This window comes from Molossus molossus, unplaced genomic scaffold (genome assembly GCF_014108415.1).
Source record: "Molossus molossus isolate mMolMol1 unplaced genomic scaffold, mMolMol1.p scaffold_m16_p_16, whole genome shotgun sequence".
NCBI classification, from domain to species: Eukaryota; Metazoa; Chordata; class Mammalia; order Chiroptera; family Molossidae; genus Molossus; species Molossus molossus.
Window position 1 is genome coordinate 70,124,527 of NW_023425351.1, and position 18,366 is coordinate 70,142,892.

At 49.7% G+C, this 18,366-nt stretch overlaps 1 protein-coding gene across 1 annotated transcript in view; it reads left to right on the forward strand.

The window, feature by feature from the left end:
• Positions 1 to 18,366, forward strand: part of KHDRBS3 (KH RNA binding domain containing, signal transduction associated 3) — a 124,266-nt gene that overhangs the window by 96,847 nt on the left and 9,053 nt on the right. Inside the window, exon 7 of the mRNA XM_036264274.1 lies at positions 2,349 to 2,431. Within this exon, the coding sequence (XP_036120167.1) occupies positions 2,349 to 2,431 (83 nt within the window). The remainder of the gene's footprint in view (positions 1 to 2,348; positions 2,432 to 18,366) is intronic.

Sequence of the window (18,366 nt, forward strand, 5' to 3'; positions counted from 1 at the left end):
TTTAAGTTATTGTCTAATGACATTTCGCTTACCTGAAGAAGTCCTTTTCGTATTTCTGGCAGAGCATAACTTCTATTGATTCTCTCAGTTTTTGTTTACTTGAAAATATCTTAATTTTTCTATTTTTTGAAGGATAGTTTTGCTGGATATAGAATTCTTAATTGAAAGTGTTTTTATGTTGGTACTTGGAAATTAGAATCTCATTGTCTGCTGGCCTCCATGGGTTCTCTTGAGACATCGGCTTTTGATTTTATTACAGATCTCTTACACTTGAAAAGTGGTTTCTCTCTTGCTGACTTTTCTCTCTTTGTCTTTCAGTATGTTGAAAATAATGTATCTAGGTGTGGGCCTTTTAGAGTTTATCCTACTTGGAATTTGTGGAGCTTCTTGGATGTACAAATTAAAGTGTGGTTTTTTTTTGTTTTGTTTTGTTTTTTAATTTAATCAACTTTAGGAAGTTTTAAGCCATTATTTCTCCAAATAATTTTTCTGGTGTTTTCTCTCTTCACCTTCTGGGTATCTCAGTATATATATGTTCATATTTTATGGCAGTCCATTGGTCTCTGAGACCTTGTCTATTTTCTTCATTTTTTTCTCCTCTTCCTCAGACTGGATAATCTCAATTGATTTATTTTGAGGTTCACTAATTTCTTTTTCTTCTAGTCTTATCTGTCTGGTGAAATTTTAGTATCAGTTATACTTTACAATTTAAGAATTTTTTCAGATTTTCAAAAAATATTTTCTGTATTTACATTAAGATTTTCTATTGGTGAGGCACTGTTCTCATACTTTTTTTTAGCTCTTGAGTCACAGGTTATCCTTTAGTTTCTTGAATATCTTTCAAACAACTTATTTAAAGTATTTGTCTAGTAAGTCCAATGTCTCAATTTCCTCAGGGACAATTGCTATTGTTTATATATTTTCTTGTGTATGGATTATACTTTTTTTTTTTGGTATGTCACATTTTAAAAAATTTAAAACCAGGCATTTAATATACTGTGTCAACTGTGAAAATCAAATTCTCCTCCTTCCTCAGAATTTCTCTTTTGTTTTTATTTTGGTTTGGTGACTTTCCCAAAAAAAATATTGTAAAGTCTATATTTATCATGTGTTGCTACTGAAGTGTCTCCCCTGTGTTACTTTAGTGATCAGCTAATGATTGGACAGAGATTGTATTGAATGCCTGGAAATTAAGTTCCTAGTCTTTGCCAAGAGCCCCTGGGGGCCTGTTGGAGCATGTCTTCAACATCCACTCAGTCAACTTACAACTAACTGTGCCTTGATTTGCCTTTCCCTCTTGTACTGAACCTCAAGGTCAGCTCAAGGAGAAAGCTGGGGGCCATCAAGGTCTCCTGGGCATGTACTTGACATTGTATGCAGATAGTCTGTAGATTTCTAGCAATATATCAGAGCCTTTCAAAACTCATATTGAAGTCTCATCCCCCGACTTCTTGTCAGTCTATTGTTTGCTCTGGTTTTTCTCCACCACCGCAGGCAGCAGAAATCTTCAATAATTGCCTCTGATTATTTTCTTCAGGTACCCCCAGAGAAAATGGTTTTTTCATGGGATGATCTCTAAGTCATATCAAATGAAGACATCCCTCTGAGAATGGGGTTTTGCTATAGCTCCACCCTGCTCTGCCCCCTCCAGTGGCCTCTAGGCTACTGGTTTCCATAGTGATTGTGCCTTTTGGATTTCAAAGTTCCTGCAGAGCTGGGCCCTGGCCGGTTTGGCTCAGCGGTTAGAGTGTCGGCCTGCGGTCCCGAGAGACCCGGGTTCAGTTCCCGCTAAGGGCATGTACCTCGGTTGCAGTTTGTCCCCGGCCCTGGTTGGTCATGCGGGTGGCAGCCACTCGATGTGTCCCTTTCACATCGATGTTTCTCTCTCTCTTCCTCTCTCCCTCCCACTCTATCTGAACAAAAAATGGAAAAATGTCCTCAGGTGAGGATAAAAAAAAAAAAAAAAGAAGAAAAAAAAGTTCCCGCAGAGCTGGGACTGAGGGGCGAGGAGAGAACAAGTTAAAACATCTCAATGCTCTCTGTTCATACTAAGAATGAGCCATTGAAGAAGAAAAAAATTATTGCTTCCTAGATCTCTGCAAGCCTTTGGTAATTTCCAGAGTTGTGAAAATGTCGATTCTGACCATTTCCGCCAGTTTCTCCTTGCTTTTTGCTTTTGGAGGTGCTTGCCCCATCATTTCCATTGATGTCACTGTCATATTTTTCTTTACCCTATTGGATACATTGTTAAATACTAGCTGAATTAATAAAGATTCACTAACAGCGGAATGCTTCTTTCTTTCCAGACCCTTCTCTGAACGTTTCTGTACTTTCCTGTTCTGTTCTAGGACTACGATGACGGGTATGGCCCTGCTTACGATGACCAGAGTTACGATTCCTATGACAGCAGCTATAGCACCCCAGCCCAAAGGTAAGGCCGGTCTCTGTGACCAGACCCCATAGCTGACACTGTGCCCTTCCACGTGTGTATGTTCTGGGGAAAGGATGCTGATGGCCAGCCAGGGAGGGCAGTTTGACTTGGCCTGCTTTGCTTTCATTGCAGAAACAGAGTCTGCCCTACCAACCAGCATGTACTTCTCTGCAGGTTCCTGTAGTGTTAAAGCAATGAGGCTCGGGAAATAAAAATTGAAATCTTATTCACTCTAATAACTTAACTTCCGTGTATCCTGAAGAGGAACAGTGTGTATAGAGTCTGTGGTTATTGAAGTCGGAGGCCCAAAGTCACACGAGAAGTATGTACACATCCCACATTGTCGGAGCCCGGGGAAGAAGCCGCGTTCCGTGTTCACGGAGCATTTCCATCGCATACGTAGCGGACGTGTTCCTGTTTCCCAACGACTGCAGACTCCCTCGAACAATGAGTTAGTTCCCATGCACTTTCTAAAGAAGCATTTATTCAGCAATAAATGTTGGCAGAGGCACAACAGCTGAATATTACCTCTTCTGATGGAACACCTGGTTGTTCACTGACATTTGAAATCAGTGTGCATTCTGTTCCGTGTTTTCCTAAGTGCCTAGAGACCTCTTGCTTTATGCTTGAAGTTCTAAGTGGAGAATAAAGATAGACATACACAAAAGAAGACATTGGCTTTGTGAAGCCTTGAAAATATGGGCTATGTGGTTACTTTGATGGAGCATACACTCACTTTTGATTTCAGGCGGGTCCCAGGCAAGGTTTTATTTGTTTACTCTGATACCGCGGTTGACAGTGATTTAAACTTTTCTTTTCTTTCTGCGCATGCCAAATTATTTTCTTATGTAACGTGTAACAGTGGAGCAGCCTTCAAACTTTGTCCGCTTTGGTCTTTTTTTAGTGGACGCCTTGCGCATTGTGTTTGTGTCCTTGAGGTTGTGGGCACCCCCTGCGCTGGCTGGCACCCAGTGGGACCCAGACGAGGCCTTACACGTGTATCCCATGGGAGTGCCCAGCAACTTAATGAAGGGTGTGGGCTGTATCGACGGAGCAAAGGGGCCCAGAGCATAAGGTTAAGGAATTTGCCCACCCAAAGATCACACACAGAGTGTAGTCCTTTATCATTTAATCTGCATGAATGGCAACAGTAAGGGTTCATGTTTGTCCATTTCACAGACGACGAAGCCGAGGCTCAGGGAAGTGAATGACTAACGCAGAATGTGAGCCCAGACTTAGAGACCCGACAAACTCTTTCCACTCTGCACTGCGGGACGTGCTAATGGACTCGTTCAGAAGCCTCAGCATTTACCGGATGTCCACTCTGTGGTGGGCACTCTGCTCAGTGCTCGGAATACAGAGCATTAACACCGAGACTGTCCCCTTGGACAGCTCACAGGCTAGAAGGAACCAAAGGAAATATTTAAAAGCAGTGCAATGCGGAAACCACTATGAGAAGTGCGAGGAAAAATGCAGTATTTCCACTAGAAGACAGTGTGCAGTGTGGCTGGGGTGACGGGCAGTGCACTGAGCGAGCGAGCAGGGGGCCGTAGGGGACAGACAGGGAAGGGCAGCTCCGCGAGGCGGGGAGAGCCCGGCGCAGGGGTGTGGGTGGGGAGTGCCGCTTGGCAACGCCACGTTGCTGGGCAGAGCGGAGGCTGCGATGGCAGGAGAGAGGAGGCAGCGGTGGGAGTGACCGCACAGCCTCGGGGACCCGCGGCCTCAGGTCGTAGGCAGCACTAGGGAGCCAGGGAAGATTTGGTGCAGGGGGATGGTGTGTAGACTTGCATTCAGAGACATCAGGTAGCTGACGGTACAGAGGCTGCACTGCCGGACGGTGAGCCAAAAGGCCGTGTCCACTAGGGGCTGGCACCTGGCATGTTATAAGCCCTTCAAAGGTCTGGGATGACAGCCAGTCCACCTTTGAAGTGAGCTTCTCCGTGCTGCGACTCATCTGACCTGACGAGTACGGGGGTTTGTATGAGAAGCGCCCACATTGGCAAGTGTCAGGAATTCTCAGTATTCATTTAGTCCTCAGAACCTGTGAAACAGACACCGGGCCTTGTAAAGAGAAAGAACGCTGTGAGTCCCAGAAACATGAGGCCGTGCATGTTACAAGCGAAGGGGCCAGACTCTGGGCCCGTCTGTGTGCCCTCCGTGGGCCTCCCAGGAGCTCTGCTGCGGACCCCGCGAAGTGGCTCCCCTAGGGACCTGGGGAGAGGTGTCGTGCGCACTGTTAGTTCGCTGCAGTCGTGAAAACGGAACAGCGTGGACGAAGTGACAGACGTTCCTTTTCTCACAGTTTAGAGGCTGGCCGTCCAAGACCAAGGTGTTGGCAGGTTCGGTTTCTCCTGAGGCCTTTCTCCTTGAGTTTTTATTTTTTAAGATTTGCTTGTTGCTTTTTACTTTATTTTATTTTTTCCTTAACTTTTAGATGGCTGCCTTCTCTGTGTCCCCTGAGTGTACTGTTTCTTTGTGTATCCAAGTTTCTTCTCGTGCAGTGACACCAGACAGATTGGATTAGGGCGCACTGAAGGCCTCCTTTTCACTTCATCGCCTCTTTGAGGGCCCCGTCCCTAAATGCCATCACATTCCGAGGTACTGGGGGTGAGGGCTACAATGTGAGATATTGGCGGGGAACGCAGTTCAGCTCATAACAGGCTCGTATTATAACATTGGCTTAGGAACACCACCATATGTCTCAGACTTAGAAATTCCTTCCGTAAACCAGTTAGAATAGCAACTTTTTAAATCATCTCTGGGATCAGGTAGCGGGAACTAACAAGGAAATCGCAGTCACCGTTCACTCGGCTGTGGGGTGTTCACTGTCGCTGTCATGGGCTTCCCGTGAATTCTCTGCCCTGTTAGCGAGCATGCCCTGCACCCGGCAAGCTTCTCTCTGCCCTGTTAGCGAGCATGCCCGGCACCCGGCAAGCTTCTCTCTGCCCTGTTAGCGAGCATGCCCGGCACCCGGCAAGCTTCTCTCTGCCCTGTTAGCGAGCATGCCCTGGCATCGGCAAACTTCTGGTCCAGGCCCCTGCGCCTTTGCGCAAGTTCACAGAGCCCGGGTCGCTGACGCAGACTCACTCGCTGGTTTGAGTCCGCATCGGCCCAGTGCCCTCTGCCCCCACCATCCACCTCTCCTCCCGCCGCGTTTGCGTTCAGTCGCCAGAACTAAACTCTACTGGCATTTCCCATAGACGGAGCTCAGAACTCGAATGCTTTGTGACGCTTTCAAGTCCCTCGGGAATGTGCCTCCATCTGAACAGGAAGTGCCCTATCAGACAGGGGCTTCCTGAGTCGGACCCAAGGAATCCCCTGATGCGGGTGTTCCTGTTGCGAAGACAAGTGAAGCCGAGACCTTTGCTTTTCCAGTTTTCCATTAGGTCCTTTCAGCACATCACTTGTACTGCTTCCTCTCTCCGGGAGCAAACAGCCTTCACGGTCACGAGGAGACAATAGTCACTAATAGATAACACGTGATGGTCTGTATTCTAAAAGGCCTGGATTTTCACGGCTCAGGTTCTAGCAGATTAATTTCGTGCATCAATAATTCTCTCCATTCAACGTCTGTAGGTACATTCCATGTTCTAGTGATACAGTTTGCTATCGCTGCAGATTTCTTTACTTGATCTCCTTTCAGACGACCAGCTGTTGTGGACATGTTCTGTGTCACTCCCTGGTGTGGGCAGAGGAGCACTGGGCAGAGGTTCAGGCTGGCCTGTCGGCCATGGTAGCCACGACCATGTGGTCTTGGTGGCCAGTCCCGTACAGATGCACCGTGAGTGTGAAACCCACACTGGATTCCAAAGATTTAGCAGGAAACAGAGAGTGTAAAATCCGTATCTTATTAAAATGAATTTCACCAGCTTCTTTGTACTTTTTTTTTTTTCTTAACGTGGCTATTAGAAAACGTTGAATTGCACATTTCTCCTGGGGAGCTAAGTAAGAGTCCAAGCCTCTCGCTGGGTCTCTGGCTCCGCAGCACAGTAGAGCCTGTGGCTAGGGCTCACACTCCCTCAGGGTCAGCAGGTCAACGCACTAGAGGCAGAAAGAGAATTAGGGAGTGTCAGCTCCTACTCATCCTTTTAAAATCTCTGTCCTGATGTTTTGTTCTGTGTGTGAGACAGAACTTATTAACACTACAGGACACATCATACATACTCAGTTAGAGTTCCCAGCTCAAAATGGCTTTCTTTCTGCTGTGGCTTGCTTTCAGGTGTCACCAGAGACGCCGGGAAGGCGGCTGTCTCCCTAGAGCACACCTGCACCGTTCCTTCCCGTGTCTTTCCTCAGAGAGCACCTTTGCTTTCTCTCTCCTGAGCTCCAAGGGCCCTTCTTCTGCCTCTGCAACTTGTTTCCTGAGCCCACGCAGCCCAGCTGGCTCACTTCTTCTACCTCTGTGTCTAAATAAGCTTTTGCTTGTAAAAAAAAAAAAAAAAAGAGAGAGAGAGAGAAAGTGCTTGGGGACCCGAGCCAGAGTGGTGTACGAGTCTGACCCACCTGTGCTGTCATCCGAGCTGTAACCTTGACTGAGTATGTGACTTTGGACAAGCTGTTTCTCCTCTGTAAGCTGCAGTTCGAGGAAGGTGTGACTCACTGCCTGCTTCAGAGGGTGGCCTGAAGGGTGACCGAGACAGAAAAGCCCTCAGTCCCTGTGAAGCAGGTGGAGGGAGGTGTGCAGAGCGCTCAATGGGATGACGTACCGGAGGTCCCTGCCCTTCTCCGCGCCTCCAAATTGTCTTCTGTCTCAGGGGGGTCACGAGAAGCAGGTACCAGTAAATCTGGAAGGGCTGTGCAAGGAGATGATTGACAGGGAGAATGGGCAGGGGGTACCCGGTGGGGGGCTTCTCCCCACAGGGGTGGTCAGCGTCCATATTGGCCATAAACTGGGATTAGAAGGTGAGCCGCCATGGTCCACGTGAAAACGGTAGAACAAGACAGCAGGGCGGTGTGCTTGGCCCTTGAGTGCCGTCCTCTCTGCTGTGGGAAGGGGTTCCTTTGAGGAAGGGCTGTTCAACTTCATAAGCCGTAATCACTTTATCGAGGTTTTGCTGCAGAAACAGTAGTTTCTCCCAAGAGGTTTGACACATTAGGAATCTTCTTTTCCTCCCAGTTCCCAAATCCCTTGCATTGAAAGGAGAGCACGGGACGAGCCCCCTCGCGTGCCGGGGAGCGCGGTGTAGTCCGCCGCATTCCCCGCTGACTGCCGTGGCGGCCCGACGGCGCTCGTACGGAGAACAAAGCGTGGTTTATCGGACTCCGCACACTGAATGAGTGACAGGCTGTCAACACAGCTCCTGTGCAGAGAAACGTGCACGATTCTTTACAGTAGCGAAATAGTTCTAACATCCATGGGCTCAAAATAGCTATTGATGAATTTCTGCGGACAGGCCTCGAGCCTTCCCTGAAATCATAGTTTTGACTCCAGCGAAGGCTTTGCAAATCTATTTATTTCATTCCAAACTAAGCAGAATTAATTTTCATTTGCTGTCTTATTTATAATCCTAATGACAATCACAATGCACAGCATGATAGCTAGAGTTACTATAAAGCTTTATTGAATTCTGGAAATTGGCTCAGAGAGCACATTTCAGGGGCTCTCATCACCCAGAAAAGGTAACAGTGTAAGGAGAGGGCATGTTAATGAGCCTGACTTGGTAATCATCACACTCTGTCTCTTTATTAAATCGTCATGTTTACACCTTATGTACAATTTGTAGTTTTAAAAATCACAATATTCTGGTCTGTGTTTATGAAGAGTGGCAAGTTCTCCGAGGAGAGAGTTGGTTCCTATCTTGATCATAAAGAAAGCAGAATATGTCCTGGCTGGTTTGGCTCAGTAGTTAGAGCGTCAGCCCTCGGACCAAAGAGTGGTGGGTTCGATTCCTGTCAAGGGCTTGTACCTTGGTTGTGGTTCCGCCCTGGCCCCGGTCGGGGTTGTGCGGGAGGCAGCCAGTCGATGTGTCCCCCTCAGGTTGATGTTTCTCTCTCCCCGTCTCTCCCTCCCTCCCACTCTATCTGAAGATAAATGGAAAAGTATCCTCGGGTGAGGATTTAAAAAAACAAAGTGGAACAGAAGGTTTGAAGCAGGTGCCGCCCCCAGCCCCCACTGCCCGCGTGGAGGTAGAGGAGTCTGTGGTAAAACACTGGTGCTGAAGGACAGGGGTAACACTGACAAGCTGTTTCCCACAGCACTGTGCGGTCTGCCCCTTCAAGGACCCATTTCGTTCCGTCCTCCAGAATTGCTGTGGTTTTCATGAAAACACTTAGAATGACTGAAGACAAGGAATTAGAAATAATAGCTACCAACTCCGGAGCATCTGGAAGTCTAGGGCTCAGCTCTCCTGTCCTTTACATGTGTCACCTCACATTTGCATAAGGACCCTCCCCCTCCCCGGGCACCTTTCTCCAGAAGGAACATTCTGGCCCCGAGGCTTGTATCCCGTGACCTAGAAACCAGGACCCAGCTGAGACAATGATCTTCGGAATGTTAAATCAGTGGCTTGTTTTTCTGACAAAGTGACACCAAAACCACTGGAGCCCAGCGGGCAGAGCGCCGGAAGCCATCGGAGCGGCCGGTGCCCAGGGAGTGTCCCTGGTGCCTGTCCCCAGGAGAGCGAGAGGCGGGACCTCCTGTCGCCCCGTGCCCTGTTCTCTCGTTGGCAGGTGCGTCTGTTGGCGGCGCTCACGGGATACGTCCAGGGATCTCTTCTCGAGAGCTGACCTGTTAGGTCTGAAGATAACTGGGAATTTTCACTTTGGAATCAATGGCCTGTTTATCTTAAGATGTAACCATGTAAACAGCAGTAAGACTATCTTTTGGAAGATGCTGCTGTCTTGTATCAGGACTTGAACAAGCGATACATGTTTGCCCCGCTGGCGTGGCTCAGTTGATTGGGCGTCGTCCCATGCACCAAAAGGTCACCTGTCGGATTCTGTCAAGGCACATGCCGGGGTGGGGCATGATCCCCAGTAGGGGGCGTGCCAGAGGCTGCCAGTCAATGCTTGTCTCTCTCTAAAATTCAGTACAATAAATATTTTGTTTAAAAAAAAAAACGATAAAATTAAGAATCTTTAACCAAGTCTTGTGAAGGTTTTGTCAAGCCTCGTCTTGCCTAGCTCGGTCCTTTGGGGTTTGGCCCCTCTCTGCACAGCGACTGTGGAGGTGACGCCCAGCACAGAGGAAGCAGTGAGCGGTCACCACGCCTCACTCCAACACAGCGCTGTGTGGACATCGACCGAAGAGACGCCTGCCCAAAGTATACCGCGCACCCGTGAATACCTCACTTCTGCAAGGACCCTGCCGTGAAACGTGAAAAGGAAGGAGGGCACTAGTGAAACATTGAAGCCAAAACCCAAAAGGGAAACATTGAAGCCAAAACCCAAAAGGGAAAAAGGAAGGAAGAGCCCAGGGCCGCTCGTTAACCCTTGTGAGTGTCGCTGTGAATGAAGTCATCCACGGGGCGTGGCCATCAACGGCTGTGTGTTGGTCGCATTAGGAGAAAAGCATTCGGGGGGGTGTGTGCACATACACACGCATCCCCTCCGGTCTTCATTGTAACCTTCAAAGGGGAAATGATCCCCGTGTTACTCTTCAGGAGAGCGTTGGAGAGGTTCAATTGGGGGCCTGCGTGGCACACCCTGGTGCTGTTGATTTCAGCGCGTTTTCTTTTCCATCGCCACGTGTTTGCCACTTGACTTCACGTGGTGCAAGGACAGGCTTTTTACAGTTGTAATGATTAGATTTTAACGTTATTGGGAAAGTATAATGAGCACATTAAGCCCATGATTTTATGACTATTATAGCTGTAATTCAATTGTGATCGATGCGTTTAAGTTGAAATAAAATCGGTGTAGAGAGTGACTTAAGTCCCTGGCAGGAAGGTGTGTACCTGGGGGAGAAATCCTGGAAGTGGCCCCTGGAGGGCTGGAGTGTAGCCAACGCTGGCTCAGCATCTGACTCCCTAGGTAATGAGTCAGCTACTGGGAACCACGTTGACCCGGCGGCTCCGAGAACCAGGACTGGGCTTCACCCTGGGTTAGAACCTTGCCACTCAGCTTGATCCCCCAGCTATGCTGAAAATAAGCTAAGAAATGTTATAGCTTCATCAGGAAGTCCCTTCGACTTAAACTAATAAGAGAGAAAAACATTTCCTAAAGATTCGTTAAGTGAATAGACTTTGGAAAACATAAAATACCTGTTGGGTACTTGCCAAGGATTAGCTACTGTGTTAGATGCTTTCGTCCGTATCATTTTGCTTCATTCCCAAGAACTTCTGCGAGATGGCCAGTCTTTCCTTCTCCAGGTGAGGAAGCCGATGCTCCGGGAATGGAGCTTGGCTGACGTCACGTAGCTGATAAGTAAGTCAGGACTGCTACTCAGTTCTCTTGAGGATCCGTGTCCTTCTGCCCAGCTCGAGAGCAGCGGGTACAAACGATCCGTCCCTGTGAGTGGAGAATCCCAGAACCCCGTCTTCACCACGTGGCGTCTTCATGCGTGGTCCCCACAGGCGTGTCGGGACCCACGGCCGGGCACAGGCACACTGGTGGTAATAAGTCAAGAGCCGTTCTTACGCACACATGAGATTTATCACTGAGGAATTGCAGAAGGATGGCCGTGTGCGGAAACGAAGTCCACCGGGAGATGTACTCCAGCAGTTGGATTTAGTGCTGCCATCTGCCTAAAGCACTGAGAGAGAAGACTGCTCAGGCCCGGCCGTTCCCGGCAGGGACAGATGCCTCTCGGAGAGAACCTGCCAGGGACGGAGCTTCATCACGGAAATGTCGCCCGTGTGACAGGGTTTCTGAAAAGTGGGCATGTTGGCCATCAAACCCCCAATTTTAAATCTTTACTCTGGAATTTCAACATCTGCTAGGTAAAGACTTACTCCGTGAACCCCCCTGTTGGTTTTCCCTGTGTTTCATTCATTCTTACAATTTCTACTGAGTTTTAAAATAATTTTTTAACAGGTCCTGTACTCTTTTTACTAGGGTGGGGAGAAATATATATAAAATGTTTGTATAACTCCCAACTCTTTCTTTGTTTTAAATATATTGTTACTGATTTTTAGAGAGAGGAAGGGAGAGGGAGAAAAAGAGAAACATCGATGAGAGAGAATCATCTATCGGCCGCCTCCTGCACGCCCCCCACTGGGGACCCAGCCCACAACCTGGGCATGTGTGCTGACCGGGAATCGAACTGGCGGCCTCTGGGTGCAGGGTCGATGCTCAGCCACCGAACCACACCAGCCTGGCAGGTATAACTCCCAACTCTTAAACTAGGTGAGTGATTTAATGGAAAGACTGGGCGGTGCGACCACCAGCCCGGCCTGGAACCCCAGCTCCACCACTGCCTGTCGCCGTAGGGTGTGGCCCCTTGATCTCACTCCTGCGCCGCCTCCTGTCTGGTCTGGAAAGAGGGCAGTGCTGTGACTCGTGTGCCTGCGCTGTGTGCGGCAGCAGGTGAGTTCCACAGCAGAGGTCCAGTGAGCTGCTCAGGTCACCGGGCCTGGGCACAGGGATTGTGGCAGTTTTCTGAGGTCCCTGGGGAGTATGTGCTGGAGCCGGCATGTGGACCCAGTGGTCCGAGCCTCGGCGGGGCCACCTCTCTGCGTAACTAGTGACGACGACCTTAGTTGTCGCCTCTGGACTTGACAGCCGTTTCTGAGGAAAACTCTGGTCAGTAGACTCCCAACAGAGGAGCAGTGGATGAGTGAAATCACACATGCCGTCCAGCGTCCCCTCTGTGAAATACAGCGTCCTCGAGGGCTCGCCGAGGCGGGTTGTCGCGGGTCGTCTCCGGCCTGGCGACGCAGGCTCGGGTCAGAGCCGGTTTGGGAGTTGGTTTCTCAGGATCTGCTGGACCCTCGTGTACCGGACTCAGCGGAGCAGCTGAGCTCGTGCAGGCAGGGTGAGGACTTTTACCCCTTCGAAGCGTCATCATGAGGGAGTATGTGCCTTTGGGACAGGAACTGAGGAGGGTCCGTCAAGGGCCTTGAAAGAGTTTGCGACCTTTGAGCCAATGTCTGTGCAGGAAGGGCCAGGGCTTCCTGTGTGATGAGTGTTTGACTGCAAATACAGAAAAAAAATAGGCAGTTTCTGGCAAGTTCAGGGGAAGAAAGGAGATGTTCAGATACGGATAAAAATGTGCATGTCTACTGGCCACAGTGACGACAGGTGACACATGCCCCCTTCAGGCCGAGTCCAGACTTGCTCGAGAACCGGGGGGATTTCCCTTGACTGAGCCAGCTGGCCTGGGTCCGAATCCCAGCTCTGCCGTCTACTAAGGGGAAGCCGAGGTCCAGTTATTTAACCTCGCTTCCGGTCCTGGTCTGTAAAAGGGACAGTGGTCACCGTGGCCACCTCACAGGGCTGTTGCGGAGTTAAAGGAGTTAGTGCTGGGAAGCACTTTGAACAGCGCCCCCTGGCAGGTGGCGAGCGCTCTCCTTAGCTGGTGTCAGGTTCTGTGATCCTCAGGGCAAAACCCAGGGGCTTGAGTGTCTCCGGTTCAGAATTTTTGCATTTGGGGAAGACAGTGTGGCTCGAGAGCCTGAGTTATACAGCTCCAGGCTCCTCCCGGCTCTTCAGTGCCCGTCAGATCATTGCAAGTCTGTGATCAAGGAGCACAGGGCTGTAGACGGACGGAAGGCACCACGGCACATTGAAAACCATGGGATTTCTGAAGGTGGCCGGGGTTCTGCCGTGGCAGTTCGTACTCCGACCAAGTGGAACAGGGTTGCTAGTGCTGATTGATTTCGACTAGAACGAGTGAAAGGATTCACCCAGGACCTTCTCGTCTATCGGAAGCCCTCGCCCCGGCCAGGCCTCTTGTCTGGGCCCTCTGTCAAGGCACCCCTCCTGCAGTCCAACCTGATACTGACTTGTCCCTTTGTGTCCATGCATTATGATTTCCTCAGCTACACATTAGCCAGACCTCAGAGCATAAATTACGGGAGTGAACTTAATTCCATTAAGTTGCTCATGGCTCCTTGGACTATTTCCTTGAAGACATTGTGGCTATTTGGCAGAGGTCTAATAAAATGACATGGAAGGTTGGTAGACTTTTCCAGAACGATGCCAGTAGGGTGATTTGCTTTTCTTGACCTCTTAGTCCTTGCCACGTCGCTGGCATTGCTACGGCTCCTTGGATCGGTGGTTCTGTCCTCTAACAGGCTTTCTCCCCAGCTCACACCTCCTTCCGTCTGCGTTCTGTTACGTACCGAGCCAACCTCCTGTGTTTCCCAAATGCTCTGTTTGCCTCTCTTCCCACACAGGACCTGCTGGACTCTGGAGAAGCTGTCTCCTTTGTACGCAGAGCCCTCGATGGCAGGGGTCTCTTTTGTCGTCATCTTTATATCTCAGTACTGAGGACAGTGTTGGTCAGAGCAGTGACCTGTCCGTAGTTTCAGTAAATTGGTGACATTCAAGAGGTCTGCCTCTGTTCTAAAAGTTTCTTTATTGGCAACGGTAAGAAGTCTGGCATCACTGAATCTAACTGGGATAGTGGCCGTGGCCCTCAGTTCTGGCTGCATCGGGATTTGTTCGTGTTAAATATGAATTTAAATACGGTTGCTGTGGGTGGCACAGTGGAAATATTTTTTTAATATGTTTTTATTGATTTTTTATTTCAAGAGACAGGAAAGGAGAGATAGATAGAAACAACAATGAGAGAGATACATCAATTGGCTGCCTCCTGCACCCCCCCCTCCCACACACACACACTGGGGATTAAGCCCACAACCTGGGTACCTGGCCCGACTGGGAATCAAACCGGGACCTCTCAGTCCATGGGATGTCGCTCAATCCACTGAGCCACGCTGGCTGGGTGTGGAAATATTTTTAATTCTTGAAATAATTGAAGAATGAGACTGAATGATTGATGTAAGTTAGTGTGGCTACCAGAGTTTCCAAAAAACAGTCAAAAACATTGGCTGGCCTAATATGTCTCCCAAGTTTGTTGACAATCCCAGAGTCAAATAGGGTCCTTCCGTACTCACATATGTAATATTTCATGTGCACAAACATTGCACATCATCATTAAATTTCCTTAAAGGATACTAGGTGTGGCTTTGAAATCCAACTACCAGGTGTGTCATATGGATCAGAAATCTCCCCCCAAATCCCTCAGTATACCGATGGAAGTATTAACTGCAAAAAACAAGTTCAAGATCCCACAAACAAATCCCATTAACACACGTCTCATGAAATATTCCCTGAACGGCTCGTAAATGTCGATAGACCATTTCGGTGCTATCAGAAGAGCCAAAGGCTCCCTCCCACACCAGACATGGCACACCTTGGCACCCGGATGGTTGGACTTGGGTATCCTTAGAGAGAAATACAACTAAATCAGTAATGAACCCAACTTTCGTTTTGTTCACAGTCCAGAGATCTTTTTTATCTTTTTAAACTTGCAGGTACATATTTCATTCTTTTGAAGTTAATCTTCAGCAGCCTTCCCAGCCTCCTTCCCACTTGGGGACTTGCAAGCCCAATCTGTGATGGTTCTGTTCCATCGCATTCCAATGTGGAGTTTTGATGCTTTATGCAAAGAGTTTCTATTACGATCTCTTGGGATATCTAGTGATGATCTATATAATTGATACAGTTTTAAATATTATCTTTTGCCAGAAAAATCAGTTACAAAAATGAATCTATTCCCTTGTGTTTCTTCCTAAGAAATCTGAGTTCTAAATGTTAGTGTTTCTGAGAAATTAAGTGAGTGTTGAAATGAACAGTCCCAGCAGAAATACTGAAAGTTAAGTTCAAAGACAGTTCCCACTTTGAATCCAGCTCTGTTATTTGCTGTGTGACCTGGAGCCAGCCAACAGCACACCTTAGGAAACCTTGCATTTAACTAATAAACTGGGCAAAATAGTACTTACCTTCCTGAAAATTAAATTATGAAAGTGCCGAGCACTGTGCAAATAAAAGGAAACTATTGTTGTGTTTTTTGTTAGACTTGTATCACTAGAGATAAGTTCTTCACTCTTGCTAAGCAGAAATGGGTTGAGTAACATCAAAGCAAGCATGCTGGCCAAGACATTACTTATTTAGCAAGAACGCCGCTCTAATAACATTGATTACAGCTGTCCTTGGATAAGGGTTTAATAATGTAACACCTTATCTTATTTCAATCTCCCAACAATCTGATACAAGATTTATTTTTAAAACTCATTCACAGCACATGAAAACAACTTTGCCTAAGCTTGCACAGTCAACGCGGGAGCCCACACTCCCATAATACGTTTGTTTGACTCGAAAGCCGGGTTCTTAACTATTAATTCTGCACAGTCTTCCAAACTGATTGCAGTAAGATGGGAAACCTGCTTAAAAGTGAAAATACGACCATATAAGGAGAGTGAACTTGCATTGCAGCGACACTGCACGTCCGCGCAGGCGCGGGCCAGGAAACACGCTACCAGCGGCCCGCAGCTGCTGCCTGGAGAGTCGGGCGTGTCCAGGGGAGAGAAGGGGACACGGGGAACAAAACTCCTTTCTTTTTACAGCTTCCTTTTCTTACGTAGAACCACCTGCAGCCCTCTTTAAAAATGGATTTTAGAGAGAGGGACGGAGGGAGAGGGCGCGGCACGGCGAGGGGTTGTGCGTGGTGGCAGAGAACGGACACTGGACAGTCAGAGGAACTAGACGTCTCCAGACCCCAGGGCACTCTACACGTGACCTTGGAGAGACCGCTGGTTTTGATGCGCTGCTTTCTTATTACTACCAGGTTGCATGTTGCCGTTGTGGTCGGAATGCCTTTTTCCTCCTTCTCGTCCGGCTCATCTCTCAGGTGTCGCTTTAGACCTTTCTTCTCCCAGAAAGCATCCCCATGCCCCCCAAAGCTGGTTCAGGGGCCACCTCCGAGTCTTCCGAAGAATTCTGGCTGCACTGGCCTGCGCGTGCGTGTCTGCATTACACATTAAGCGTGTTTCATCACAAAGGCCAAGTCTCGTTTGCGGCTGCACCCAACGCCCAGCCCAGGGGTGTCCACAGGCACCTGCTGAGCAGATGTGGCGGGAAGGAGGTGGCATCTGGACCTTGTAACTTCAACCGAGATCATCTTTCTCGAGAGACGATGTGAAATCGAGAGCGCTCTCTTTTTTTGAGTGGCAGGAAGGCGCTGTTGTTGCTTCCGACCTACATTTACAAAATAGAAAGGATGCCCGAATGCTGGTCTGGATTAGAGACGAGAGCGCCGTGCGGGCCCCGAGCACACAGGTGGCTCCCGGGGGGCACAGGATGAGCGGTGTGTGGGCAGTGGCACAGCCAACACGTTTGTGCCCGTCTGCCCGGCACCCGGCGCCCAGCACCAGTCAGAGCAGTTGACATGGGCCCTCCCGTGACGGGCTCCCGGGCTGCCCACCGCTCTGCCCTCTGTCTTCGGCCCGGAGGGGCTGCGCTCTGACTGCAGAACAGGACAGGAGGAGGGACCCTGCCAGTCTCGGGAGAGCTGGGGGTGAGGCGTGAACCGGGCACAGCCTGGCGGGCTGGCGGGTGTGGCAGCTCCTTCCAACTCCTTCCTGGACTCTGAGAGGGGGAGAGGACCCTTCCTCTCAGGTGGTGAAGACAGTGTAGCCTGAAGGCCAGGGGCTGGGCCCGTGCCCCACGGTCGAGCCTCCCTCCAGGCTGCCGGTGAGTTCCTACGCCGCCCGCAAGGCCGGGCGTGGATGGAGTCCACGGAGGGCGGGGGGTGGCCGTGAGCAGCCACCTGTGTGGTGACTCCCCGGCAGACCTCGTTAGCACTCAAGGCAAAGTCATCCTGGATCGGACGCCAGGCTCGCAGACTCAGCAGCAGTCACCAGTTGTTTTGTACCGACTCAGTGGCGGGCGGTGCGGAGCGCTCTGTGCGTGTGGCCTGAGGTGCTCATCCCGCGCTCGTTGTCACCCTGCCGTTGACACCTCCGGTGTCACTTACAGAGCAGGAGCCGCAGCCACGCACTCCGTTCCTCCTCTGCTGTCTTTATTGAGCACCTTTCCTGCGTCAGACGCTCCTCGAAGCTGGAACTGAAAAAGATGGAGCTACCTGCCCAAGACGGAGGAGCGGAGTTGAGAACTCAGCGAGCCTTTCATCCAGGACCCAGCTCTCCATTTGCGCTGCTGCTCTGAGCGATCTCGTCCAAGTACCTGTAACTTGATGGTGACGCCAGGTGCACGTCTCCAGCTCAGCCCTCCCTCCCTCCTGCCTTCTCTGGAAGGTCCGGGAGGCTTCCTGATGGCCCCGGTACACTTCCTGCCGCACTCTGCCCATTGCAGTAGATGACAACAGAGTAACTTCCCATCTTACTCAGCATCAAAGGACAAAGCCTTTCATGGCCCATGACCCTAGCCATCCACCTCTGCCCCCCTCAGTGTCAGGGCCCTCCCCCTTGACCCTCTGCTCCCGCCACACCCCCACCGCCTTTGTGATCCACACACACAAGGAGGTGCCCACGTTAGGACTTCCGCGTGTGACAGTCCCTCTGCCCAGAGCACTGTTCCCAGAGAGTATCTGCACAACTCAAGTCTCAGCACACCTGCGGCTGCTTAGAGACGGTTCTCTGCCTGGGTTACAAAGTAACAACTGGGCTACTCCCTGTAGTCTCTGTGGGCTGTTCACTCCCTCCAGTCTCTGTGAGCTGTTCTTAGTCTCAGCCTGCTTCTTACCATGTGTTTAGATCGAAATTGCTTCCTGTCTGGCTCTCCGGTTACAGTGTAAGCTTAGGGAAAGCAGGTTTGCTTCTTAAATAGTTACAAATAAGTTGAATGCACGAATGCATGCTTGCATGAAAAGCTGGGCTGCCACAGTGAAGATGATGTCCTGGGAACAAAGCAGCTAGTCAGGCTGATACCCCAGTCACCGCCCAGAGCTTCCCCCGAGGTCCCTGCTGTAGGGTGGTCGTAGACACTGAGCATTTCATTCCGTAGAATAATTTAAAGGTGTGTGCTCAAGC